The 27,680-nt window shown below is 36.1% G+C and overlaps 2 protein-coding genes across 4 annotated transcripts in view; both read right to left on the bottom strand.

Moving 5' to 3' along the window:
- The window catches only part of LOC121367855 (ribosomal protein S6 kinase beta-1-like), a 47,981-nt gene extending 40,910 nt beyond the window's left edge, over window positions 1–7,071 (bottom strand). For all 3 annotated transcript variants that reach the window (XM_041492281.1, XM_041492280.1, XM_041492279.1), the window contains exons 1-5: window positions 6,883–7,071; window positions 3,094–3,119; window positions 2,166–2,283; window positions 1,781–1,849; window positions 939–1,010 (exon numbers count right to left, since the gene is read on the bottom strand). In XM_041492281.1, coding sequence (XP_041348215.1) covers window positions 939–1,010; window positions 1,781–1,849; window positions 2,166–2,283; window positions 3,094–3,119; window positions 6,883–6,975 — 378 coding nt within the window. In that variant the 5' untranslated portion in view covers window positions 6,976–7,071. The remainder of the gene's footprint in view (window positions 1–938; window positions 1,011–1,780; window positions 1,850–2,165; window positions 2,284–3,093; window positions 3,120–6,882) is intronic.
- Window positions 7,072–16,765: 9,694 nt separating this feature from the next.
- Window positions 16,766–27,680, bottom strand: part of LOC121367854 (eIF-2-alpha kinase activator GCN1-like) — a 75,439-nt gene continuing 64,524 nt past the window's right edge. The window contains exons 48-51 of the mRNA XM_041492278.1: window positions 27,520–27,668; window positions 26,562–26,666; window positions 21,000–21,218; window positions 16,766–19,610 (exon numbers count right to left, since the gene is read on the bottom strand). Of these exons, the coding sequence (XP_041348212.1) occupies window positions 19,482–19,610; window positions 21,000–21,218; window positions 26,562–26,666; window positions 27,520–27,668 (602 nt within the window). The 3' untranslated portion in view covers window positions 16,766–19,481. The remainder of the gene's footprint in view (window positions 19,611–20,999; window positions 21,219–26,561; window positions 26,667–27,519; window positions 27,669–27,680) is intronic.

The raw sequence follows: 27,680 nt of genomic DNA, 5'->3' as shown, positions 1-27,680 counted from the left end.
GCCCATGTAGTGGCGACAGCGGGTTTCCTCTTAGAATCTGTGTGGTCCTTAACCATATGTCTGACGCCATATAACCGTAAATAAAATGTGTTGAGTGCGTCGTTAAATAAAACATTTCTTTCTTTCTTTCTAATGCTGGAGAAATTACACACACTTTGAAAAAACTAACTATTGACTGCTACAATTTAGTTGACTTCAGTTCTGCATCATATACTGTATATAGTGTTTTCCCTAGCTTGTTTTAGCATGGTACAGCACCATGCCGTAATAGTCTAGCACCATATTGCCTTAATCAGCACCATGTTGCCCTGAGATTAAACAAGCCTTTTTCAGTAATTAATTCCAAAATTGCCTTTATAAAACACTCAAAAAGGTATTATTAATTACTAAAATATGCCTTTTATATCTTTTGCCATTCATTTATTAAAGGAAGCACATACATTACATTAATGTTTATTTCAATTAATTTTTGTGTATTTTTAAGGAAAAACAAGTGCCCCGAAAATGGTGGAAATGCCCCAAAATTATTTGGTCTACCATGCCTTGCCAAATTTCTACGGAAATCACTAGTATATATTGATTAATTATTCATCGACTACTGGATGTCATATAGTTCCGTAACTAACAATCTTACAAAACCTGCTACATTTTTCCATTAGTAGCAAGGGATCTTTTATATGCACTTTTCCACTGACAGGAAAGCACATACCACTGCCTTTGACTGACCAGTTGTGGTGCACTGGTTGGAACGAGAAAAACCAAATCAGTTGAATGAATCTACCAAGGCGTTTCGAGCCTGTGATGCAAGCACCTCAGGCGAGCACTCAATCGACAGCTAAATCAAATGTTAGACAAGAAATTAAAATAGAGCATTAGTTTGTGACGTAATGTTCCAGCAATAACTGATATAATTTTAAATATGTGGAAAATCTTCTCACCTTTACACACTCCAAGATATTTCTTTCAGCTTTGGTATGTGCCGTGTCTTTGGCATTCCTAGCAATGGTTGCCTGAAAAACGAAACACACATCTCAAATATTCAGTTTCAATATTATATTAAACAATTAAAGGGACATTCCTGAGTTTGCTGCATTGTAAGATGTTTCCAACTAATAAAATATTTCTATGATTAAACTTACATATTAAATATATTTTCTTGTTTAGAATATCAGTTTCTGTATATTAAATTTGTTTCTGGTCGTCTCAAATATTTGTAAGAAGCCTAAACTGGATTTTATCTTCAAATGATTGTGTACGTATGAAAAATTAATATTTTAGGAAATAAAATGAAATTTAACCTTGTACAAATATAAGAACGATTAGAAACACGTTTAATATACACCCACTAATATTTTATATGTAATTACAATTGTTAAAAAGTCTCTCTGTTAGTCATTATCTTAAAAATTGCAGCAAACTCAGGAATGTCCCTTGAAAATAAAATGTTTTATAATAAAAACTTTTGTTGTTTTAAAATGAAATGTTCAATGTTGTAAAACAAAACATAATTCACCGGCATATCTTTACAAAATTACAAGAATACATATTTAAAACAAGAGTACCGGTGAGGAGTTTGATTGAAAACCATATCTATATTAATGAATATGTTATGGATATGATTCAAGTCTAATTATGTGAAATGTTTGCAATGGGATGGATAAACATTTTGTTTTGGACCAACCACCATTCCAAGTTGTTCCTACATGTGGTTTGATGGTCCTACATAAGAAAATAGTATATGAATTCTAGTTGTAATTGTTTTATTATTTAATGCTTTTACCTTTTTCAATACTTTCATGGCAAAAATCTGCCCATTATCTTGCCCTGCAATTTTTCGAACTTGAAAAACCTGGAACAGTAAATAACATTCATTTAAAATATGTGATAGATAGATCATAAAACAAGCCCTTCAGTATAATTTATAAACACTCACATATCAAATAGTTATATCCATAAATGCCACAATGTACCAATCCAGCAACAGACTGTCAGCTAACGTACATTAAGTACTTTCTTTAAGAAAATCACAGCATTGTGGAACTGACTGAGGAAAAATATTCTTGTTAAACAAAATTGTGTTTGCTAGGTATATATTTTTTTTATGAATGGTTCAAAGTAATTTAGCTTTATAGTGTTATTTTTAAAACTAATTACTACAAACACACCTTTCCGTATCCACCCTTGCCAAGAACCTTGAGCAACTCAAAATCTGATGGTCCTATTTTCAAATTCCCTGGGTTCACGGTATGCTCAGTAATTTCAAATGTTTCCATCTCAGGATCACTACAAAAGAAAATATAAAGTGTAAATACATAGTGCTTAAACCATTTAGAAAAAAAAGCACATCTATAGGTATTTTAGTAAATAGTACTGAACAATAAATACATCAATTAAAAAAATTAAATCAGATAAATGTAATGTGAAAAATATATATATATACATGACAATTATTAAAACTGTGGATCTGTTTATATTTTGCATTAGTAAAAAATATTATACAATGACGAAGAAACTGCAGCGTTAACTACTGGTGTGATAAGCAAATGTGAGAAACATACAGTAGCTACTGGTGTGAGAAGCAAATATGAGAAACATATGGTAGCTACTGGTGTGCGAAGAAAATGTGAGAACCATATGGTAGCTACTGGTGCGAGAAGCAAATGTGAGAAATACATAGTAGCTACTGACACAAGAAGCAAATGTAAGAAACATGGTAACTAGTGGTGTGAGAAGCAAATGTGAGAAATATATAGTAGCTACTGGTGTGAGAAGCAAATGTGAGAAACATGGTAGATACTGGTATGAAAAACAAATGATGTGAGGAACATATGGTAGCTACTGGTGTACAAAGCAAATGTGAGAAACATGGTAGCTACTGGTGTGAGAAGTAAATGGTAGCTACTGGTGTGAGAAGTAAATGGTAGCTACTGGTGTGAGAAGCAAATTTGAGAAACATATGGTAGCTACTGGAGTGAGAAGCAAATGTTGTGAGAAACATGATAGCTACTGCTGTGAGAAGCAAATGCTGCCCTACATACGGACTACTCATTTTTAGAATAGCAGCAAGGTTTAAAAAAAAAAAATTAAACTTACTCTTCTTGACTGACAGCACCCAGTTCCTGTAAATAAAAAGAAGAATTAGGATTATCTTCAAGTGTATGTCAAAGATATTTTAAAATGTTGAATTATGTACTAAAAAGAAAAGGTTGCTGTGTATGTATTGCACAACATAACCATTTTAAAGAAATTTATTTGTCATTCGTAAACATTATTAGATGATTTACACAAGTATGGTATATTTATTGTGTATAGGAAAATGATGATTTCTTGGACATTAGCAACAAAAAACATTTTATTTTGTTGTAAGCAGTTATCCACTAACGTCTCCGTTAAATATTTGGGTCCCTGCCATTAGAACAGATAATAAGACTACATGTTTGTACTCCCCATATGCACTACAATATAAAATCTACCATTTATCCCTCAAGGTGTACTGTTGTGTAATCTTGCATTGGTTCACTGTTAGCATCGGTGAGTTGCAATGCTAAGGAACTTGTACATGCACAGATGGAATGTGACGGGCATCGAAATAAGCAGTGTCTGGTAACCCATGTACAGGTTATCATAAATTAAGGGCCAGTTTCTTAGCACCACGAAATCGTAAAACCACCCTAGGCTATGATGTCACTATCGCCTGTCTGTAGAGACATCACAGCTTACGATGGTTTTATTATTTCATAGTGTTAAGATAGCTTCGAAAATAGGGGCCTCGATAACCCAGTGTTCGAGATTAAAATTTTCGGACAGTATCCCAGTTGGATACTAACATTTCAAAATCTGGTATCCCATATGAGAATTTAGTATTATATGGTATCCCGGTGGGATACTGGGTTCTTAAAGTCTGGTATCCAAAATTAAATTCTGGTATCCCCGGGATATCGGGATACCGTTAATCTCGAACACTGTAACCTATATGTTACAATATATTTATTATCATTCCTTCATAAACAATATACTTTGTTATTTATTTATATCATTGTTTTAATTATACTGATAATTGTGTATAAACATTTGTGGTTAAATTTAAAGATACATACAACAGACTGTTCCAAAAACTTTTGTGCGATTGTTATGTCAAAAGTATTATTTCAGCTGTGATACTAAACACAATTTAAGCTTCTGTTTTTTTAGTTTAGAACTAAGATGACCTTGTTCAAGGTTTATGTTCATTTGGCGACTAAATATTTCATACTACAGGGTTTTATTTCTAAAATTTGACTTGACATTCATGGCTTTGACTTCAGGAATTTTAGCGGTGCTTTACAAAAAATGTTTACATTTTCAGTTTCAATTTAAAAAATCTTGTTAGTATTTATTCAAATTAATATCTAAATGTTATATATTGCTTTCAAAATATGCCTTTATATAATAAAAAATGAGAATTATTTACATTGATTGCGAATTTTTTATTCCAATATTAGGAATAAAAAACAACATAGCTTTTGAGAAATGGTGGGGAATGCTGCCGATTATCAGTCTAGAAACATAGGTGATAAAACCCTGTACTATCTATATAAAAATACAAATAGGCACCATCTGGCTCCTAGATAGAAAAGTTAACATAGAGGGCTGAGGCAGGTAACTGTATTGACCATTTTAAATAGAATGAGAAAAACAAATAGTTTCATAACTTTCCATAACCCAACTCAAAATTCATTTACTTCACTGAAAACTACATTATCAAATTCTATGACTTTGCATGATTTCAATGAGCTGTATGAACCCTGTTTTAACTAAGAAACATAATCACAATAGTAAGTCACATTTGATTCTTATAAAAGAATGGTATGGGTATGGAACATTTGTGGTGTGCGTCCACCAAGCATGCCTATCGTGAGCATAACATCCAACTTCGGCTGAGATATGTACAAAAGTAATCTTCCAAAAAATAATATTCCCTGTCTTGTAAGCTGTTGTGTTATTCTAATATTGAGTGATGTGATGAATAATATCCCATTGTTTATTTTCAATGCTTACACACCCGTTCTTGAGAACACCATGTATTATTTTTGGTTACACATGGTTGTTAACACATGTACGTGTGCTAACAATTTCAAGACATACAACTGGCTGCTCCTAGGTGATGACCAGGTCACCAATGCCATATATCCAATTAAAACTACACGATGGAAATTGATTAGACTGTGACTTATAGTAACCTGACATTCATGTGTCTGACGCATAAGTCAGCTACAAGTGCAATAGCTGTAAATACTGTTAAAATTTGCTTAAAACTTAATTTTTGAGGATATGTAAGAAATAGAATAATACATTTGTGTCTGTTAGATACATTATAAAACAAATTGTGAGATATATGATATCTAACGGCCAGTCATGTATTATTCTCTGTTTAACTACCTGTACATACTAAGTAGATGACGAAATGGCATTTAGGCTGGCCTAACAATGTCTAGCCAATCCATCATTAAGTCACTGAGACAAGTGCCTGTACAGCCAGTTCTACTTAGTATACAAACATACCCTTTGTTCTTCAGACAGATGATACCCAAGATCTATCCAGAGTGGAAAGCATTCAAAATAAGCCCATTCTAATGCTAAATTAATCAAATAAATGTTATTGATTTGTATATGAAATGTATGCCTATGAGCCGGAAGGCTTAAAGCTAATAAACTATACTAAATTACATCATGTACAATTCTTCTAGTTCTGACTAAACATATATACATGTAACAGTTTTAATCAAATCAACAGGTGTTTTTAACTCAATATATGTCCCAGACACAGGGAATGGTCTGGTCTTGGACAGAATTCTCTGGCAAAGTCACAAGTATTTCATCCATGACAGGTGTGCTTAACAGTGCCCCCCCCCCCCCCCCCCCCCCCCCCCCCCCCCCCACACCAATATGAACCTGAAATGTTTGGCGTAAAAGTATTTGTCAGATTTACATTTTATATATTTTATTGTGGGCAGATGATATATATATATATATATATTTTTTTTTTTTAAACGAAGTGGAATATAATCTACAAACAAAATATTCACCATATATAAGGCTTTCACTAATATTTTATCTTGGTACGGATGTAAATGCTTTCTGAGATTGCTATTTTTTTGCTTCTTTTTTTCACAATGCTCCAAATTCTAGAAGAGTAATATTGGTTATAGCAGTAGGTCACAGCTTCAAAAAATATGGTGAAAAAAACACAACCATGAATGGGATATTGCAACATTCACCAACTTTATTATTATTATTATGTGGCCATATGTATAAATTCAGCATTATTTCAAAATATCTTTATTACAAATACATTTACCTAATCATATTACCTCGAAATGTCTTACCACAAAAAATATTTACAATCTCTAAATATTCCAAATAACTATACAATTTCAGTAAGATTGTGTAATTTTAAAGTCAGTGCAGGCATATGGATATATTTTGTCATTACCAATACTCACAGCAATAGTGTTTACTGGAACAAAGGAAAGTGATTACACTGTCTACTATTACATGAAATCCCTAACTGCTTGACTGGGTTTATCTGGGACTTAACTTAATTAAATATAGTGAATACTTCTGTGACTGTGAGGCATTTTTCATTGTTTAAATTTGACAGCCAAACAATGCGCGAACGTGCACCAGCTGACACGCGCCAATAAAGGGCAAAATATATTTAATGTTAAATTGTTACCATAAAAACACACGTATTTCATGTCTTATTTAAATTACGATATTATTCTAAACCAATATAATAACACTAGATCTCTATAACTGTTTGACAAAATATGACTAGAATTAGGCTAAGATTATGAAGATGGGCGAGTGACATTTTGTCAAAACTGTAAAACGAGTCATTACCGGGCTGCCACTAGCCGGATAATATTCCTCATCAGAAATTTCCTCGTGCGGTTGGATATCATCCTGAAGTTCTAAATCGAAGACACCTGCCATCGTTTACATTAGAGAACTTCTGGAGCGACATATAAAGAATAAATTGTTAGTTTTTTCTGTTCCAGAGTTCGTTCATTAAACCTTCGTAAAACCCAGGGATTCCTTGTGACATCATATTACCACGTGATTATACGTCTTCCTGTCTGTTTGAACCAATGAAAAGAGAGAAATCCCAATGTTGGGCGATAATAAAATTCTGACACCAGGGGACAGCACTATTATTTCCGGAAATCACGGGGAAAGCCGACCAACAAAAATGTATAGCAGGAAACACTTCGGCCGATTACGGTTCCTACGGTATTTAACTAACGGAATTGGCCAGAAATCAAACCTCGGACGCACCTCAGTAAAAAAAATGGTTTAACATTATCTTAGCATGAAATTAAACAACACATAGGAATATGTTTTTTAAATGATTTAAATGGTACTTCTAATTTTAATATGACTTACTATTTTGTAATATTAAAGATTTTCAAGATATTAATTTTGTATTACTAAACTTTAGTGGGTTGTATTCAAATTACAGATACCATATAAAACAATTTGGAACACATGTCCTGATATATATCAAAACGAAACCAAAAGTAACGTTGTGGTGGTAAGGCTTGCTTTAGGGGCTACAAACAGACACTTGTTGTCTATCCTGCCCTTGGGAAGGTCTGAGAGAAAAGCTAATTCACTCCCTAGCAGGGAGTACCTATAACTGGGGAGTGGTGCACCAGAAACTGGCTGGGTGAGGTGCAAATGGCAGGCGACTACCCCAGGGTATGATGCCCTGGTGTATGATGCCACGTACCTGCATTACAGTTGAAACAGTGCCATGGCTGGCTAATTAAGTTCAATTTGCAAGGTGGTACAAGTACCATAACTCAATTCAGACTACTCTACCAGCACTTCTTTTTTTTTTACAGGTGGGGAGTCACAGGGAGGAAGTTAAGTGTCACAAGCTTGCTGTAACCCCTAAATATTTTGCATATATGTTGCACAGTATCTACATACTATTATACTGCATTAAAACAAAGTTTGTTTAACAACACCACTGGAGCACATTGATTAATTAATTATCGGCTATTGGATGTCAAACATTTGGTAATTATGACTCGTAGTCGCCAGAGGAAACCCGCTACATTTTTCCTAATGCAGCAAGAGATATTTTATATGCACTTTCCCCACACACATGGAAGCACAAACCACGGCCATTGTACAATTGCGGTGCACTGGTTGGAACGAGAACACCCCCCCCCCCCCCAATCAATTGAATGGGTCCACCGAGGTGGTTCGATCCTGCGATGCAAGCACCTCAAGCGAGCACTCAACCGACTGAGCTAAATCCCGCCCCTGCATTAAAACAAATGCTGTGCGGTATTCAAATCTCAAGAAAAAACATCTAAATTATGTTATGATGTAGACGAAAAGCATGCATATGGTCTATTCTAATTTGTTAAGATTTGCATAATGACCCAATATTAATTCTTTTTGTGAAATGTAACAATCGATGTTACCTTGAATTAAATACCCTTATTCCACCCAAATATATAAAAAAATATATCCCAGTAGTTTTATTTAAAACTGTCTTCTTGTTTTTTTTAATTTTCTTAGCTCATATTATAATGCACGAATATGATTGACGTACTTATTTGTTGCATCATCACTCCTGTCGGTGATGTACAATGGATTATTACTGTATATAGTTCTTCGCTTTTATTCCCTGTCAGGGTCTGGAGGTGCGCATTCACAAAAATTGCCGAGAACGTGTACAATGAAAACGTCAACAACGTTTTGACGTTTTAATATGCTTATTGATGTCAAAACGAGGCCTACATTTATCTGAATATAGTTTAACTTCAGAAATGTGCGAACAGAATCGCTGTTTGACATTTATAAGCATATTTGTTTTAAGTGTATATAAATGTGAAATATCTATGCATGGATCTAATACTACCTAATGACATCTAACTGCTGTGCTGTTGCACTTTTTTCTTCAAATGTTGAATGGATATATCAGTAGAGGTGATGATGATAACTAGTTTAACGTGCCCATATACCACTAGGGTTTCGAACACGCCCATCCCGAGTCCGACCTCCGATAAGATCGGTGGCCTGACTCGGGATGGAGGGGGGGGGGGGGGGGGGGGGGGGGGGTAGAAACTGGGCAGAATTTTGAAAATAGCAATTAGTAAAGAAGTTAATAGATAAAAAAATAAAAAGGTTACAAGCCAAAAATAAAAAAGAATTGACTGCTCGGTCGAATATTTATATAATTTGGAGCATTTTAGAAGGACAGTCCAAAATTAAATAAGAGAAAGAAGAGAGGATCGGACTATTTAATAATATTTAAAAAAAAAAAAGTAATTTCGACATAAAATTTTGAACGCAGATCTAAAAGTTTAAAGTCCGATCGATATGTCCACGCGAGTGGCCTCGTTAAGGCCGTTTGGGTGCACAGCATCTACGGGGAGGTGATGTTGTTCCTCTCCTCAAAGTGAGGCACCAGTCTCCTGTAGCTGTGGGTGTTAAGGCAGTGGACCATCTGTGGGTACTGGGCGCCGGTGACGATCTTCATGATTCTGTGGATGGTGTTGTTATCCATGTCATGGCTGAGGAATCCCTGTCGGTAAAGATCATCCCGGCGCGACGTCACTACTATAGCTTCCACTCCCCGTAGTTTGACCGTGTGGATGGCGACCTGGTGGCCATCGGGAAACGTCTTGAAGTTTTCTTCGTAGACCCCGCCTGGCAGTCTGTCGGGGTCCGTGACGTCTCCCACCAAGTACTTAGAGTACTGGCCTTTGATTTTCCGCGCTGCCACTCTCCAGTCACCCGAAGAGGAAGTAGAAGGCCGCGTCTTGGCTGGTTGGTCCTCCGGGGGGGTCACGGCCTTCCTCTTGACAGCCCCAACATCCAGAGTCGCCGTCGCGGAGTCCCCCGTGGGTGGGGGTCTCGACGCAGACGAACGACGAGCGGGAACAGGTGACGCTGGTCGCGGTGCACTGGTTGGCTGCTCCACTTCCCGCATCTGAGCAGTCGGTCCGGCTGGTTGGCGAGTCGCCTCCCGTCGATCCGTCCGGTTTGGTCGTGGTGGGGGCGGCGACGCAGACGGGACCGCCACTGACGGTTGAGCCGCCAGCTTTGTCCCCGCCTGAGCCGCCCCTGGCGCACGTTTCCTCTTCCTAGTTCCCTTCCTCTTGGCTGTAGCCGCGTCGCCATACACCAAGGTCACGGTTGCCCGTGACCCGGTGTACGCGACGCGGTACTCCAACAGCGATCCATAACTAGCGATCAGTCCCCCCAGGTGGGGGGGTAAGTTGAGAGCGCATGAAACCACGTCTAACTTCATCGCTGGTCAAACTGAGTGTGTTTGTTCGTTCGTTCGTCCGTCCGTCGTCCGTTCGTTCGTCCGTCCGTCCGTCCGTTCGTTCATGCATCAGGACCGATGAAGTAGGTGTGTAGGCCTGCATTAGCGTAGTTAATGAGTAGTGTTATGGGGTATCAGATACACATAAAAGTGTTGGGTGGGGAAAAGATGATTGGGGGGCCATGGCTCCTATGCATATTAATAAGACTACCAAAAATGCACGCGAGTTTAATTAAGTCAGTTCATTGTGTTTTATTTCATCAATTTAACCGTAAGAACTACTCCTGAGGGGCTGCATGCGTGGATCCAAGAGGAAGGTGATGGCATCCACCCCGTCCATAATTCAAAGTTAGCCGAAAAATCAAGTGTTTAGCAGATTAATATAATGCTATTATTGGTTTTAGGAGGGGCGGGACGTAGCCCAATGGTAAAGCGCTCGCCTGATGCGCGGTCGGTCTAGCATCGATTCTTGTCTGTGGCCCATTGGGCTATTTCCCGTTCCAGCCAGTGCACCACAACTGGTATATCAAAAGCCGTGATATGTGCTATCCTGTCTGTGGGATGGTGCATATAAAAGATCCCTTGCTGCGAATGGAAAAATATAACGAGATTCCTCTGATGACTATATGTTAGAATTACCAAATGTTTGACATTTAATAGCCGATGATTAATTAATCAATGTACTCTAGTGGTGTTGTTAAACAAACTTTAACTTTATTGGTTTTGGCGGGGAACATATGTGTTCAATGGTCAGCTTGATATTTTTGTGGAAGATTTAACCCTATATTTAATAATGTTAATGTACTTTTGAATACTGTTGACACCATTTTAAAGGGCTGCACTCCTGCTCAAAAGAAACCTGCAGTTACCCCTGCCAGTTATGAGAATAATTTTTAAAATCTAAAATTACCACCCCACCCCCACCCCCCCCCCCCGTTCCCCATCGCCATCTTCACAGCCTCGTTGTAACCCCTGCTCGATTTCACGTTGGATCCGCCACTAACAACACTATTTTTATTTTCAAATAGTATCATCATTTAATTTATAATCAATCTGATTAAAATTAGCTCTACTGGTAATTGTAATTAACAAGTGGAGCTAATTTTAATTAGATTGGTAATAATGTGCTGAATACATTTATATAACAGTTTTGGTGGGTATTTGGGGGAGGGTTGCCCCCTCTTCAATACAAATTATTACCTTTTCAACATAAACAAAACTATTTTTTAGGTTGTACTCTGTCACTGACGTAGCCAATAGTTTAAGTTTGGGGTGGCTGCCAAACAAACAGTATATAGTCTCTCTAGTAGGCTACGTTCTGTTAGGGTTCTAAGCAAAGAGTACTCTCCCTAATATGTTCCGTCAGGATGGCAAGACAGGACGTGACGGAAACAAAGGTATGGTTATGGGAACACGCACACACAAACACACACATACACACACACGCACGCGTTTTTAAATTTTTAAAAATTATTTTTAATATTGGGCCCCGTTCCACGAAGTTATCTTAGCACTATGATCACCTTAAGTGCACTTAAAGTTATCTTAGCTCTAAGATCGCTTTGTGGAAATTATTTAATTTTTGTGATACATTGGAACATATTCAGAATACTTTTTAAAGAATAAAAGAAGGAACACAGAAAACCCCCCAAACAAACAACCAAAAAGCCCCCATCAACAACAACAAAAAGAAAAAGAAAAAGAAATAAATCATATTCAAGCGCACTTAAAGTTATCTTAGCTCTAAGATCGCTTTGTGGAAATTATTTAATTTTTGTGATACATTGGAACATATTCAGAATACTTTTTAAAGAATAAAAGAAGGAACACAGAAAAACCCCCAAACAAACAACCAAAAAGCCCCCATCAACAACAACAAAAAGAAAAAGAAAAAGAAACAAATCATATTCAAGCGCTACGGGCGTTGTATATGTATCTTCAATAAAGACAGTACAAAAGGAATGAGGACAGTGGAGATAAAGATTATTGAAATAAGACAATGGAAGTAAATAAAACGAAAAAAAAGAAAGAAGTGTCGTTTCACCATTGTCTTATTTTTTTCTTTCTTTTTTCTCTTTTTATTGTTTATTACAGTAGGCCTAACTGTTGTTATTATTGTTTAGTTGTTTATATTTTTATTTTTATATATTATTATTATTTATTTATTTATTATTATTTTTATTATTATTTATTTATTTATTTATTGATTTTGATTTTGATTTTTTATTTTTTTATTATTAATTATTTTTTTGTTTGTTAGGTGGAGGCGTTGTAGATTAATTTACGTATGTATGGGTTCATATTTTCAATATAACATCTACAAACTCGCGACGCATGCGGCGTATATTTATAGTATTTAATAAACAAACTATTTCGATACAGGGATAGGCCTCGTATGTTGATATTCATTATGATAATATTTCTGTTATGAAGATGATTTGGAAACAATGCGATTATCGAGTTACAACATAAACAACCTTCACAGCTGTATTAGATAGGAGAAGCATTTCATGCCTCAACCTTGTATGAATAGATCATATTATCTCGTATCTCATGTTACAAATTAATCTGATTACACGAAGAACATGCACGTAGTGCAGGGCCTACAATGCACCCGCTCCCTTTTTTTTATATTGATCAACAGTTACTGATACAACAGGGCCGTACCCTCCGGGGGGGCAGGGGGGGCAGCTGCCCCCCCCTGAGAATCTTGTCCTTTTTTTTTTTTTATATATCTCCAGTAATAGCATAGAAATGTTTAATCTTTATAGTATGTTAAAAATTATTTATAAAATTTAGTGCTCCCCCATGGATTTTGGTCAGGGTACGGCCCTGTACAATTAAAGCCATATTATCACAGACCACCGACCTATTTCATGGTCTAACAAAGTATTACCTAAAGAAAAATTATTTGATTTCTCCCTAAATATACTTTATTCAACCATCTTTATAACCACCATACTCCATTTATTAATGATATTTTGTAAAAATAATTGAATTATGGCAATGGTCCATAATTCAAAAACTAAAATTGCCGAGAGGGTTGACATGGATTTCACTCCATTATGGTTCATTTAAGGTGATGCGATAGCTAGATTTGGTTTCCAACAATTAATGTAATTTTTATTTATTATCCATTTTTAGAGAAATAAGGTCCTTAAATCCGTGACAATATGCCTTTAAGAGATATGTATGTTCGCGTGTTTGTCTGTACGTGTGGGGCGGGATTTAACTTAGTCCGTTGAGTGCTTGAGGTGGTTGCATCGCAGGATCGAACCACCTCGGTAGATCCATTCAGCTGATTGGATTGGTTTGTTCCAACCAGCGCACAACTGGACAAATGTCGTGGCATGTGCTTTCCTGTCTGTGGGAAAGTGCATATAAAAGATTCCTTGCTGCATCAAGAAAAATGTAGTGGATTTCATTTGATGAAAGTCTGTTAAAGGTTTTTCTGTTTAACGACACCACTATAGAGCACATTAATTTTATTAATCATCGGCTATTAGATGTCAAACATTTGGTAATTTTGACATATAGTCTTCGAGAGGAAACCAGCTACAATTTTCCATTAATATAAGGGATCATTTATATGCACCACCCCACATACAGGGTAGCATATACCATGTCCAGTCATGGTGCACTGGTTGGAATGAGAAATAGCCCAATGGGCCCACCGACGGGGATCGATCCTAGACCAACCGCGCATCAAGCGAGCAATTACCGAGTATTTGACATCCAATAGCAGATGATTAATTAATCAATGTGCTCCAGTGGTGCCGTTAAAGAAAACAAACAAACTTTTTTTTATCCGTGTGTGTGCGCGCGCGTGCTTATACATGTACGCACACACACACACACACACACACACACACACACACAGTGTACAAATACAAAGTGGATTTAGGAGGGGTTGTTGGTGGGAGGAGGGGGCAGGGGGTACATTAATGTATTTTAGTTCGATGGAGTTAATAAAGAAGAGTGACTTGCCATATACAAAAGCATTGGCGGATCCAAAGCGGGGTGTGTGGGTGTGTGTGTGTGGGGGGGGGGGGGGGTCACAGGGGTCTAATAACCACCCAACCCGCTGATCTGAAGTGCTAATTCAATTTTTATTTATTTGTTTTGATTCATCATCCACAATACTAAACTGCCCCCAAAAGTCGTTTCTGAGCATCTTTATTTCAAAATTTTCCAGGGACCATAACCCTGAACTACAGATCTCGTTTCTTTTGGGAGATTGAAAAACTTAAACTTGCCTTTCTTAGAATTGTGTGACCCCCCCCCCCCCATTCCGTCCCTGCAAAGGTATAATTACCTGGCCAAAAATGAAGACCCCAGGCTCTGCCTAAATTCGCGCCAGCACAAACACAGACGTCCACACCAAGTCCAGATACACGACGTCCACACCAAGTACAGATAAACGACGTCCACACCAAGTACAGATACATGACGTCCACACCAAATACGGATACACGACGTACACACCAAGTACAGATACACGACGTACACACCAAGTACACGGAGGAAGGAAGGAAATATTTAATTTAACGACGCTCAACACATTTTATTTACGGTTATATGGCGTCAGACATATGGTTAAGGACCACACAGATATTGAGAGAGGAAACCTGCTGTCGCCACTTCATGGGCTATTCTTTTCGATTAGCAAGATGGGATCTTTTATATGCACCATCCCACAGACAGGATAGTACATACCACAGCCTGTTACACCAGTTGTGGAGCACTGGCTGGAACAAGAAATAGCCCAATGGGTCCACCGACGGGGATCGAACCAAGTATAGATACACGACGTCCACACCAAGTACATATACACGACGTACACACCAAATACAGATACACGACGTACACACCAAGTACAGATACATGATGTACACACCAAGTACACTACACTCACGAACACAACATACACTACACACGTACGTAAAAGTGGGAGAACGGTTGGCACATGCAAGACATGTATTTTAAAGGGACATTCCTGAGTTTGCTGCATTGTAAGATATTTCCGACTAATAAAATACTTCTACGATTACACTTACATATTAAATATATTTTCTTGTTTAGAATATTAGTGTCTGTATATTCAATGTGTTTCTGGTCATCTTAATATTTGTAAGAAACCCAAACTGGATTTTGTCTTCAAATAATTTTGTAGTACGAATTTTTTTTTTTTTTTTTTTTTAAATTAAATTAAATTTAACCTAGTACAAATATTAGAACGATCAGAAACTGTTTAATATACAGCCACTAATATTTTATGCAGAAAAATATATTTGATATGTTGCAATCGTTAAAAAGTCTGTTAGTCAATATCTTAAAAATTGCAGCAAACTCAAGAATGTCCCTTTAACTAAATTAATCTAGCACAATAATTTAGGTCATGCAGTAATTAAATGATGCCATAACACATCAGAGATTATAGTTTTGTTGTTATCAGATTCTGATGACATACATTTCTTTACCCTCAATAGATGAATGATATGAATGATATATCATTTATTATTTAGCTTCACATCATTCGCTAGCTTATTGGACGGGCATGGTGTCAGGTGATTGTTGTAAATAAAAAGCTGTATGAATGTATGAATGCACCCCCTAGCTTAAAAAAGCATGCATCTCGTCTAATGGGAAAGGGCAAATAAAAGATCCCTTACTGCTAGTCTAATCCAAAGATGTTACTATTTTAGGCAAAGGCTGATCGGGGGTGGGGGGGGGGGGTGGGGGTGGGGGGTGAGGGAGGGACCCCTAAATTTTGCAAGTTATAATTTTATTATATATTATTTTTTATTTTTGTTTACCATCCCTCTTCAAACTTCCCCCAAAGTTCCCTTGGCATTCTGCCTCATGTCATTCCATCTCCTCCCAATGGATTTTCTGGATCCACCAGTTAGGTACAGTAATTTTGAGAGTAGGCCTACATTTTTATGATCAAGTTACAGAGCTCACCATTTAAGAAGCACCACACTTGCTCTCCATCACTCCCCTAAGACTAATTCAAGGAGAGTAACGTTTAGCTCCCTTTAGCATGTAAATTTATATGGCATCATTAAGTTAAAATATTCCCCTCAATATTTGTTTCATGTCAAGGTCGAAGTTATAACCTTGTTCACATAAAATGGAATCTCCAATTCACAATGGTATACCTATTTTTAAAGAAACACACACACCAACACAGAGTGCTGGAGTATGCATCTATGTGCCTGTAGCAAAACGGTAGCATATTACACATACCTACCATAGGCTTACATAATGACACAAATAAACAAACATCCCATATTACTACCATAGGCTTACACATTGACAGACACAAATAAACCTCATACTACTACCATAGGCTTACATAGTGGCAAAAATAAAATAACCACTAATGTAAGTAAGCCTAATACTGTGCACTAATAAATAAACAAAGTCTCAAAATATATTTCAATATTTATTATTATAGATTTATACATGTTTACTGTTATGTACACCAGTGATATTTTGTGCACAATAAATCAGTAAATGTTTATCACTCAACACGTACAAAACAAACTGCTGTGTCACAAAGCAACTAGAAACCAGAATTTAACACAATATTTCACAGAAAAGAAAGAAAATGTGATATTAAATCCAGACAAACACCGTAAAAGAAAACCATCATGATTATTGCATATATAACATTATATTTAATAAATACCAGTAATCTGACACAAACAAAAACAGAAAGAAATGCCAAATGAATTTAAACACATTGTCTTTAAATTAAAAACAAAATTTTAAATTAGTTTTTTTAATGTGGTAGGATATCAAGTTATATCCCACATGTTCAGAAATTTAAACATTACATATTAATGGTTGGATGTCAAACCTTACCAAGCAGCCACTTGCATTAACTAGTCCTCTGGCTTCAAGAGGACAGGTTATTATTTTCCAAAATCACTGTCTAGTACAACCTGACCTGTGTTAAGCAGCCACTTCTCTTAAGCAGCTGTTTTTAACACCCCCACTGGTGGAAGCATAACAGGTTTTTAAGCATAAGACAAATTAATGTTTTTTAGTTTTTTTAATCAGCTCTATTCTAATCTTCTCACTGTGTGGTCTTTTTCAGTCACATACACGTACATGTAACTAGCTTTGAGTGGGCATCCATATACGTGGAGTGAATCTCAACAATCAAACATTTTTTTTTTTCAAAATGTGCTCACGGTTAGACATATACAATTTCAATACTTTTTCATTAAGTATATATGTGATTAAATGTACTAAATTCAATTTTGATTTAAGCAAAACTTTCAAATAATATCTGTAAATATATGTAGTTTCTTTTTTATTATTTTTTTTATTATGAAAATAATTCATTTTAAAATGTCTTTAAAATTCACATATTTACTATTACATGTATTAGTAATTTTTTCAACTACCCAGTATCTTGTAACAAAATCATAATAAAAATCACTCTACATTAAAGAATAAAACTGTTAGCGTACTTTAAACTTCATCTCTAACAGGGTCTAAGATCTATCAAGACAGTTGCTAGGAGACAAGATGCTCAAGAACGGCTCCACATGATCCTAAAAATCATCAGAAACAGTCTTCATCTTGACTTGTTCGAGTCTCCTCGGCGTGCAGTCTGCATTAGCATTTAGTAAGAAGCAATTCCAACACTAGTGCAATGTAATGAATAAGGACAGATTAGCCAATCAGGGTAGGGTTTCCACGAGTCTGAAATATTGGACTCGAGTACTCAAGGGTCAAATCCGACCTGGACCAGAGTACCCGACACTTACACTAGATGAGAATGAGACTAAGGAATAAAATAAAATCTTAATTCCAGCACTGAACATGGATGCCAAATAAGGCCATTGCATTGCATGTTACACATTCGATTTTTGCTTTCCTTCCATGTCTCATACCCCTATAACGTAACCGGCGGCAAGCATATGGCAAAGTGAAGTAAAAGTTATATAATTAAATGATAGTGCTCTTCCTTGCACGGGTACTCGAGACCTGTAAACGGACTTGAGTCTTGCTAGACTCGGCCCGTGCCCGAGTACTCGTAGAGACCCTAAATGAGGGTCCAGATTTTTGAAGCTATCTTATGATTATGGTATCGTAAAAGTAGCATAGGCTATGGCATGTGTTGTAGTGATTTCATAGCCTAAGATATTGTAGCGCTAAGATAGCTTCATTATCTGTAGTCAATAGAGTACTTTAAAGAAACAACTTGAATGATACTGGATACAATATACATATTTTAAAAATCAGAATGATGATTATCATGATATGCAACAAACACTAGAATAGACTAATTGTACTATAACACAAAATGTAAACTCCAAGGCTGTATGTATTTTTACACTCTAATATACCAGACAGAAAGTAGGTTAGCTCTCAGTTTCAACATGTTAAGTTTCATGTATCCACAGTTTAAAGTTAACTATTGTCAAGTAAAACCTTGTCAGCTTGGATTCAAGGTAAAGTCTAATTCTAGGATACAGGTTTAGTCAGAAAAAATGCGAAAACAAAGAAATGGACAAGAAATTATATTTATATAATAATGTAAAACAACATTCTGAACTTCACTTAAATATGTTTAACATAGTAATTTTGAACTTTGGCCGATTTTTTTGTTTTATTCAAATCCATCAAAACCACAAAGCATTTGTCTGAAATAACACAATAACACCATAGAATTTTAGAAATCCAGTTATCTGTGAATATGTCTCTAGAAGGATAAAATCTGACGATTTCTCACCATTTGTATTTTCATCTATCGTGTATAATCATCACCTGTCATTGTATACTGAAAACAAACATGACAACATTTTAAACATAACACACTGATTACTCTTAATTGGGTTTTCATCTTTAATATTACTAACTGACATTATCATCATGAGATTTTCCCATCTTTAACATTATTCACACTATTAGTACATGTATTAGTAATGAGAGTTTAAATTTGTTTTTTTAAAACAATGCTGACACTATTATTATGAAAGTTTTGTTTCCATCATTAACAATACTGACATTATTATCATTATGAATCTTTTTTCATCTTTCACATTATTGATGCTATTATCATTGTAACAGTTTTTCCCATCATTATTCCTCCACACACAGTTAGTAGGTCAGGCTGTTTGATTGGTTGGTGTCAAGTAAGAAGTGTGTCGTCAATTTCCTCTCGCCGAGGCTCTGTTTGGGTGATGTGTTTCTTCAAACTCTTGGTGAGTACTTCGCGAAGTGAATCTTGCATACCAGTATCAAGAGATGACAGACAATCCTGTTTAAAAATAAATAAAAAGATCAATGATATAAAAAAACCCAAAAAACCCCAAAGCTATGAACAACAAGAACATACAGACTAAAAATGGATTATTTCACTTGAGTTAAACAATTTCTGGCAGTACAATAAAATTAGTAGTCATTTGTGTGATTGTGTTCCGACTTGATTCAAATTAATAGAACCAACATGCCGTTCTAGAGGAACCTTTCTGCAGACAGGATAACACACACCATAGCCTTTGACAAGTTAGCTGAACTGGTTGCATCATATACACATTAGGTTTTTTTGCAGGGAAATCAGTTTTTAATATTTGTTTTTACAATCAACATTTAATAGTCTAAAATAATCTTTTAAAAAAGTGGACCTAATATATTTGGGTTTTTTGCACGATGAAAAATCTAAACAAAGCCTACTGAGAAGTAAATTAGAGTTTAAAAGTTATTTGAGAATATAAACACTGTTCTCAAATGTTACACCATAGCCTTTGATAAGTTAGCTGAACTGGTTGTATCATATACACATTAGTTTTTTTTGCAGGGAAATCCATTTTAATATTTGTTTTTACAATCAACATTTAATAGTCTAAAATAAATTTTAAAAAAGTGGACCTAATATGTTTGGGTTTTTTGCATGATTAAAAATTTAAACAAAGCCTACTGAGAAGTAAATTAGAGTTTAAAAGTTATTTGAGAATAAAAACACTGTTCTCAAATGTTACCTGAAAAGAATCTTTAAATAACAATGGACCTAATAATAGTAATATGTTGGGGTTTCGTTGCAAGATGAAAAATTTAAGCAAAAGCTTACTGTGAAAAGTTAAAAGTTTGTTTTGTTTAATGACACCACTAGAACACATTGATTAATTAATCATCGGCTATTGGATGTCAAACATTTGGTAATTCTGATACATAGTCATCAGAGGAAACCCGCTACATTTTTCCTAATGCAGCACGGGATCTTTTATATGCACTTTTCCACAGACAGAAAAGCACATACCACAGCTTTTGACCAGTTGTGGTGCACTGGTTGGAACGAGAAGCCTACCAAGTCAGAAATTTAGAGTTATACAAGAAGAAACACTCGTTTAAAATGTTGGGATTGATCCCTGTCGATGGACCCATTGGGCTATTTTTCGCTCCACCCAGTACACCATGACTGGTATATCAAAGGCTGTGGTATGTGCTATCCTGTCTGTGAGATGGTACATATAAAAGATCCCTTGCTGCCAATCGAAAAGAGTAGCCCATGAAGTGGTGACAGCAGGTTTCCTCTCTCAGTATCTGTATGGTCCTTAACCATATGTCCGACACCATATAACCGTAAAATAAAATGTGTTGAGTGCGTTGTTAAATAAAAACAATTTCCTTCCTTCGTCTAAAACGTTACCTGAAATCCCTTTTCACTGTCCCTAAGATGTAGCAAGGCCACCAGAGCCAACTCGCTGTTTGCCCTGACGAGGGTGTTCCTCTCTTTGGTTCCATTCACAAGCAGTGGAATGAGTTGTCGAATCAAGTCGGATGGAAGCATGTTTGGAAAGCTCTGAGCAATCCAGATTACTATCTGTCCAATGAGTTGTTTGACGTCGTTCGAATCGTGTTTCATTCCCTACAAGTTAAAAAATCAAGAGGTAAAAAATTAAACTTAAAAAAAATATGTTTTATGCTAGAATTTTCTTTATCAAACTTCAAATCAATAGCAATTGTTATTTTTTAATATGATGGGCATTGAAGGAAGGTGGGGGTTGGGGTTGGGGGTAGGCTGAAACAATTTTTGTGTGTGCAATATTAGGCTATTCATGTATATATAACGGTAGGTGTCCAAAGAAAAAGTAGACAGAAGGATCCACTAGGTTCATATTGAAACCCCTCCAGGTCCAGATCACACAACACCCTTATATTGTATAAACAACAGAAGTGTCAAATACCTTTAAAATTATTTTTCAATTAACTAAAATACTTTTTGTAATAAAAAAACATAAAAAGAAAAATATATATATACAGTGTACCCTCGATTTATTGCCCCCCGATTTAACGCCAACCTCTTTTGTACTGTACTCAAGTAGTTTTCATTCATGTTTATTTCCCTCGATATAACGCCACCCTCGGTAACCGCAATCCACCAACGACGTTTTTGAACCAAACTCCATTTAGCCATTATATTTCCCTCGATTTTGCCGCCAATGGTCTGGTCACAAAGTTGATTATAGTGACATAATTACCAGCGATCTGTTGTTTGGGGAAATCCTCACACCGTTGTATACTGGCAGAACAGAACAGAACTTTATTTCACTCAGGCCGCTATTCAGCGGCATATGAGGTACATTAACAATAATTATATGACAGTGACAAGATGGGGTTTACATGAGAAAATTTATATGTACAATATCAAAACAAAAAATTACTACTAATAATAATAATACAAAATGAAATATATTTCTAATAGTAATAATCTATATATATATATATATGCAAACATGGATAGTAGTAGTCAGAATAAGACAGTATAAGCTTGGGAGACCATTCTTTTTAAGGTTTACCAAATTTAACCGTAATTTCTTTTATTAATTTGCACAACTTTTTTAGAAGACTTATTTTGTCATTTGTCATTAGTTGTTTAAATTTCAGCATATTGGGTTTGTTATAATAATATGGCTTTAACAAAAAATTTCGGGAGTTATTAAAGAAAGAGCATGTAAGTTGATAGTGAAATTCGTCTCCGATGTCATTTTTGTTACATAGTGTGCATAGCCTGCTTTCTACTGGGGTGTTGTTCCATCGTCCTGTTTTGATTGGTAAGTAATGGTTTGATGTTCTAAATTTTAGTAACATAGTCCAGGATATTTGTGGTAATTTTATAATATATTTTTCAAATGTTAGATGTTCTTTAAATGTGGTGTACATTTTACCCCTTGATGATGAAGCTATGTCGCTATTCCATTGTTGTAGGTACTGATCGTTTTGTCTTAATTTAACGTGATAAATAAGTAGTGGTATAGATGAACAGTTTTGTAACATCCAAATACTGGTCATACCTAGTTGGTTAAATATATTTTCCACGTGTTTTATCCACTTATAATTATATCCAGATATGTTAGAGTCGTGTAACATTAGTTTATACAATAAGAGGGATGTTTTTGTTTGTTTTCCAGAAACAATTCGGGCCCAGATACTTATCATCCTTTGTTGGATAATTAATTTAAGGGGTTTTCTTCCAAGTTCACCGTATATCATGAATAGTGGGGTTCCTTTCCTTACTGGTAGGATGTGTTTTAAAAATTTAATATGAATAGCAGTACACACTGAATCTGTTTTTGTTTATTGTAGCAATTAATGGATGTAAGTGCTAGAATTGTTTAGGCAGGCGCGGTGTTTGTGTCCAATCAACACTCAGTATAGAAAGAACAGCCGCTATAGTGATCACGTGACAGAGGGGTGCATTAGATTCATTATTTCAATCGCAGATTGTTACGTCGGGTCTTTGAAGTGCTGGCAGCAACGACTCGAGTTTAATTAATAAACAAACTTTAGGTAAGTTTTATTTCGACCATGGCCTCATGTTAAGTTGCTATTTAGCTTTGGCATTAATACGACGACACCGGTAACGCATTTTATTACAGCAGATGGATTTAAAGCACAAACGTATCGTATTAGACGCAGTTAAAAAAAGAGAAATTGTTCAGTACTCGAAGGTAAATTCAACTAAAAGTCAACAAGATATAGCCAATCACTTTTCAGCGTTGTGGGCCTATCCTGTAAAACGAAGGACAGTTGGCGATATTCTACTTCAAAACGAAAAGTGGGAAGATGAAAATGTCGAACCGGCCCGAAACCCCCCCGGAAATTGGCAAAACACACCGATTTGGAAGAAGCATTATTCTTATGGTTCAGCAATGCCCATGCTCAAAATGTCCCTATGACAAATGAAATTCTGAGAGTTAAAGCCAGGTCCTTTGCTGATGAACAAAACATTTCCGACTTCGCGTTTTCTAATGGGTGGCTGCGGAGGTTCAAGTCGAGACACAGCATCGCACAGCATGTTATTTCAGGTGAAAGTGCCGGGGTTGACAAACAGCTGATTGCTAATGGGCGAACCGCGGCCAGTGATGTTATCAAGAATTACGCCTTAAAAGATGTGTACAACACCGATGAAACGGGTCTGTTTTATCGCATGTTACCTGATCGATCCCTCTCAACGACGACCGACAACAAGGGGACCAAAACATCCAAGGGAGGATAACGATTGTTTTATGTGCCAATGCCGACGGCTCTGATAAGCTAAAACCGCTAGTGACAGGAAAATCAGCGAAACCTAGATGTTTTAACGTCAATTTGTACGTGGATTACAAGGCAAATAAAAAAGCATAGATGAACGGAGAACTGTTTGCACGTTATTTAACAAACATGAACACCATGATGAAATGACAGAAAAGAAAAATCTTGCTCCTCATGGACAATGCACCAAGCCATATCATCCCAAAGAAACTGTCAAACAATAAAATTAACTTTCTGCCACCAACCACGACGAGCCATCTTCAACCACTCAATGCTGGCATTATCCAAGCTTTCAAGGGACAGTACAGGCGAATGCAACTTCAACGACTGGTACAGTGTATTGATGACGACAAGACCAGTAAAGATCTGCAGCTACCACTGAGTGACGGCATTCGTTTTGTGAAACATGCTTGAGATATGGTCAGTGCCACCACCATAAAAAATTGTTGGATTCACACAGGGGTCGTTCCTCAGGACCCTCATACTGACTTGCATCAAGCACCAGCCAATGAAATGACAGTGTTGTGAGATCTAGTTGGTGATGTCATGGGCCGGCTTTCAATCGACGAACAGCTGAGAATGGATGTTGACAACGAAGCAGAGACATTTGCTAATATCAGCGATGAGCAGATTCTTGAAAGTGTTAAACAGATTCACGACGAAACGACTGATGACCAGGAAGAAGAGTCCGACGCTGAACCGGAGCCCATTCCATCAGCGGTTAGTGCCAGGGATGCCATGAACACGGTGATACGTTTTGTAGAAGGGAATCAACATTGTGTTGATTCAGATATTAACATTTTAACAGCCTTCCAAACACGACTGAATGAAATAATTCTATCAGGTGCTCAGCAAAAAAACATTCTGAACTTTTTCAAAAAAGATTAAAGAACAAAAATAAATGTATTTCACAGATCGATTGAAACGCATACATGTGCACGTTTTACGTTTTAGTGTATTGACTTGCCATGTTTATAGACAAATAAAATAATAATGTTGTTACCTGGTTGTTGTTATTTTTGTTACTGTTATTTACATTTAAAACATACCCGGTATGTCATATTCTTGACATTCAGCAACTTAAAAAACACACTATACCGCCAAAATTATTTTGGAACATTGGTTGGCGTTAAATCGAGGTTATACTGTATATATATATATATAAATGTTATTACAATAAAGACCACCACACAAAAACTCAGAAGTATTGATTAAAATAACAGTTAAGCAAAAGAAATGTGTTGTTTGAATATTACCAGTATGTACAATGTGTACTGCCTATTCAAAATGATCTTAATTCACAAAAATGCATACAATATATATTTGTATTTTCAAAAAAGAATAAGTGATGAATATAATGCAAAATATGTCGGAAATGATAAACAACTTAATATTCGAAACATTCTCTATTCGTTATTTTAATTAACTCTTATCCACCCAGAAAACGTCATCACTGATCCAAATTTCGAATGTGAAATATGTAATTTTGAATCTACATTATTCAACCTCAAATTGTAAAAAACCAAACTAATTTAACACTATTTTGATGTGTGTCATAGTTTAGGGGAAATATTAGTGAGTCTAATTACCAAAATAAAATTTACAGAAGAACTTATTAATATTTTTTAAAAATATTTTCTTAAAACCCTACGATCACGATCCATTGTTTATAATGGTTTATTTTCACTTTCAATCGATGAGGAATAATCCATCCATCATCTACTTCAAAGTCTGTATTATCAGTTATTTTCATCGAATATATCATTTATAAATCTTCAGTTTTCATTAAATAATAATGTCCAACATGTTTTAAAAGAAATGCTTATACAAATAGCGAGAAATCGAACCCATGTGCACGTTACGTCATCAATAACGTTTACACACATTTAGACCATTTTTTGTTTTCTTTTCGGTAACAACTTAAATACGAATCTCAGTCAACAAAATACACTCAACATGTTCGAATGTCATTCTACTATGTTTTATCATTCACAAAATCAAGATAGACAACTCCTGTGAATGTTGACAGCTGTGTTTATGAAGACCGGTAGCGTCTAGACTAGTTGAGAATGGGTTTTCACATTAGTTTTGTGCGTCTCGACTGGAGTCGAGAATAAGGAGGAAAGAGCTAATTCTGATGGTGTACTACCTCCACAAGAAAAGTTATTGCTTTATGGACATAATGACATCCCCAATAATGTTCAGGGGTCACTGGAAATAAATTTGTTGTAGCCAGTTTTCAAACATGTAGGTCATTTGAAAATTATTAAAAAGTGGCTAATTTAAACATTCTATTAGCCAAATACTAAAAGTTGAAGCCATTTTTTATAAAACTTAGCAATTGGCTAATTTGGTTATGATCAGGGTAAGCCCTTTTCTCCTTCAACTTATTTCTGTGCTTATATCCAAGTAAGGTTCAAGCACTCTGTCCTGCACACACACCTCAGCTATCTGGGCTGTCTGTCCAGGACAGTAGGTTAGTTGTTAGCGAGAGAGAAGAGGGTGTAGTGGTCTTACACCTACCCACTGAGCCGCCGTTAAAACTCGCTTTGGTTGTGAGCCGGTACCGGGCTACGAACCCTGTACCTACCAGCCGTATGTCCGATGGCTTAACCATGACATCACCGAGGCCGGTGGTAAGCCCTGCAGGTTGTGTACTATTATATTAACCAATTACCTTGTTTAACAGGCCAATTAAATCTACAGAAATCTCCTCTGCTGATTTTAGCTGATGTCTCATTATATATCCTGCACATCTCAAACCACTGAGGCAGATAGGAATCTGAAATTACACAAATAGTTCAATAAATGTTTACAAAAGTGTTAGATATAGTGTCCCAAATTGTCCTTGTAAAAAAAAAAAAAATCTTGTAAACTATACTGCTAATAAAACAATCTAAATAGCCATGGTATGTGATTTGCTGTTTGTGTGAAGGATGCACCTTCAAACAGGCAGCTAATCACATACCTTGGCCTGTCATGTACTAGTTATTAGGTATTGGCTGGATACACCAAGTGCGATCAATCCGACGACATCAGGCCCCGTGCTCATAAATTCTACACACATGACTTTAATAGAGACTTTAATGTCATGACAACACTATAGAAACTGTTTGTGTGTGATGTCATTAGTTATTGGAATTTAGATTGTAAAGTTTTTTATTACCCATATGGTTAAAAATATCTTGGTACATATCAAAGTGATACGTCCCACTAGAACGCCAAGTGGGACATAACACTTCGACGTCACATGATAACGCCATCGATTGGCGCACTACAACTTTACAAGAACGTCAACCAAGCGAGTTGAGCGATATAAATTAAGATCAATTATGGGTAATAAATAGGATATTAAACTCGTTGCCATTTCGTATCAAGTTTATGTCCCTCTTGAAATAATTTTTATTGTCACTCGCTAAAGCTCGTAACAACTGAACATTATTTCACTTCGGACATAATGATGATACGAAATAGAAGCTTGTTTAATATCCTATAAATAAGAATGGGCCTGGGTGAATGCTCCACCACAAACATATGGCCCTCACAGCTGAGGACAAAAATTCAGCATAACTCTCACCAAAGGTTTTTACAATGTTTTTTTTTTAATATAAATATTTATTTCACAATAAACATACTCTATCAGCCACCGCCAGTTGTCCCACAGCTTTGAGGATGTTCATTTTGAATGCAGGAGTCCAGATCTGTTCTGGATGCTCCTTGATGGCAACTCCCAGAGCCACGCTGCGACCATGTCTGAGGGTCCAGTCTAAACTCGCATCAAGGTCTGAAACAGGAA

The sequence above is a fragment of the Gigantopelta aegis genome, chromosome 3 (genome assembly GCF_016097555.1).
Source record: "Gigantopelta aegis isolate Gae_Host chromosome 3, Gae_host_genome, whole genome shotgun sequence".
Taxonomy (NCBI): Eukaryota; Metazoa; Mollusca; class Gastropoda; order Neomphalida; family Peltospiridae; genus Gigantopelta; species Gigantopelta aegis.
This window is presented reverse-complemented; position numbering and strand designations above follow the sequence as displayed.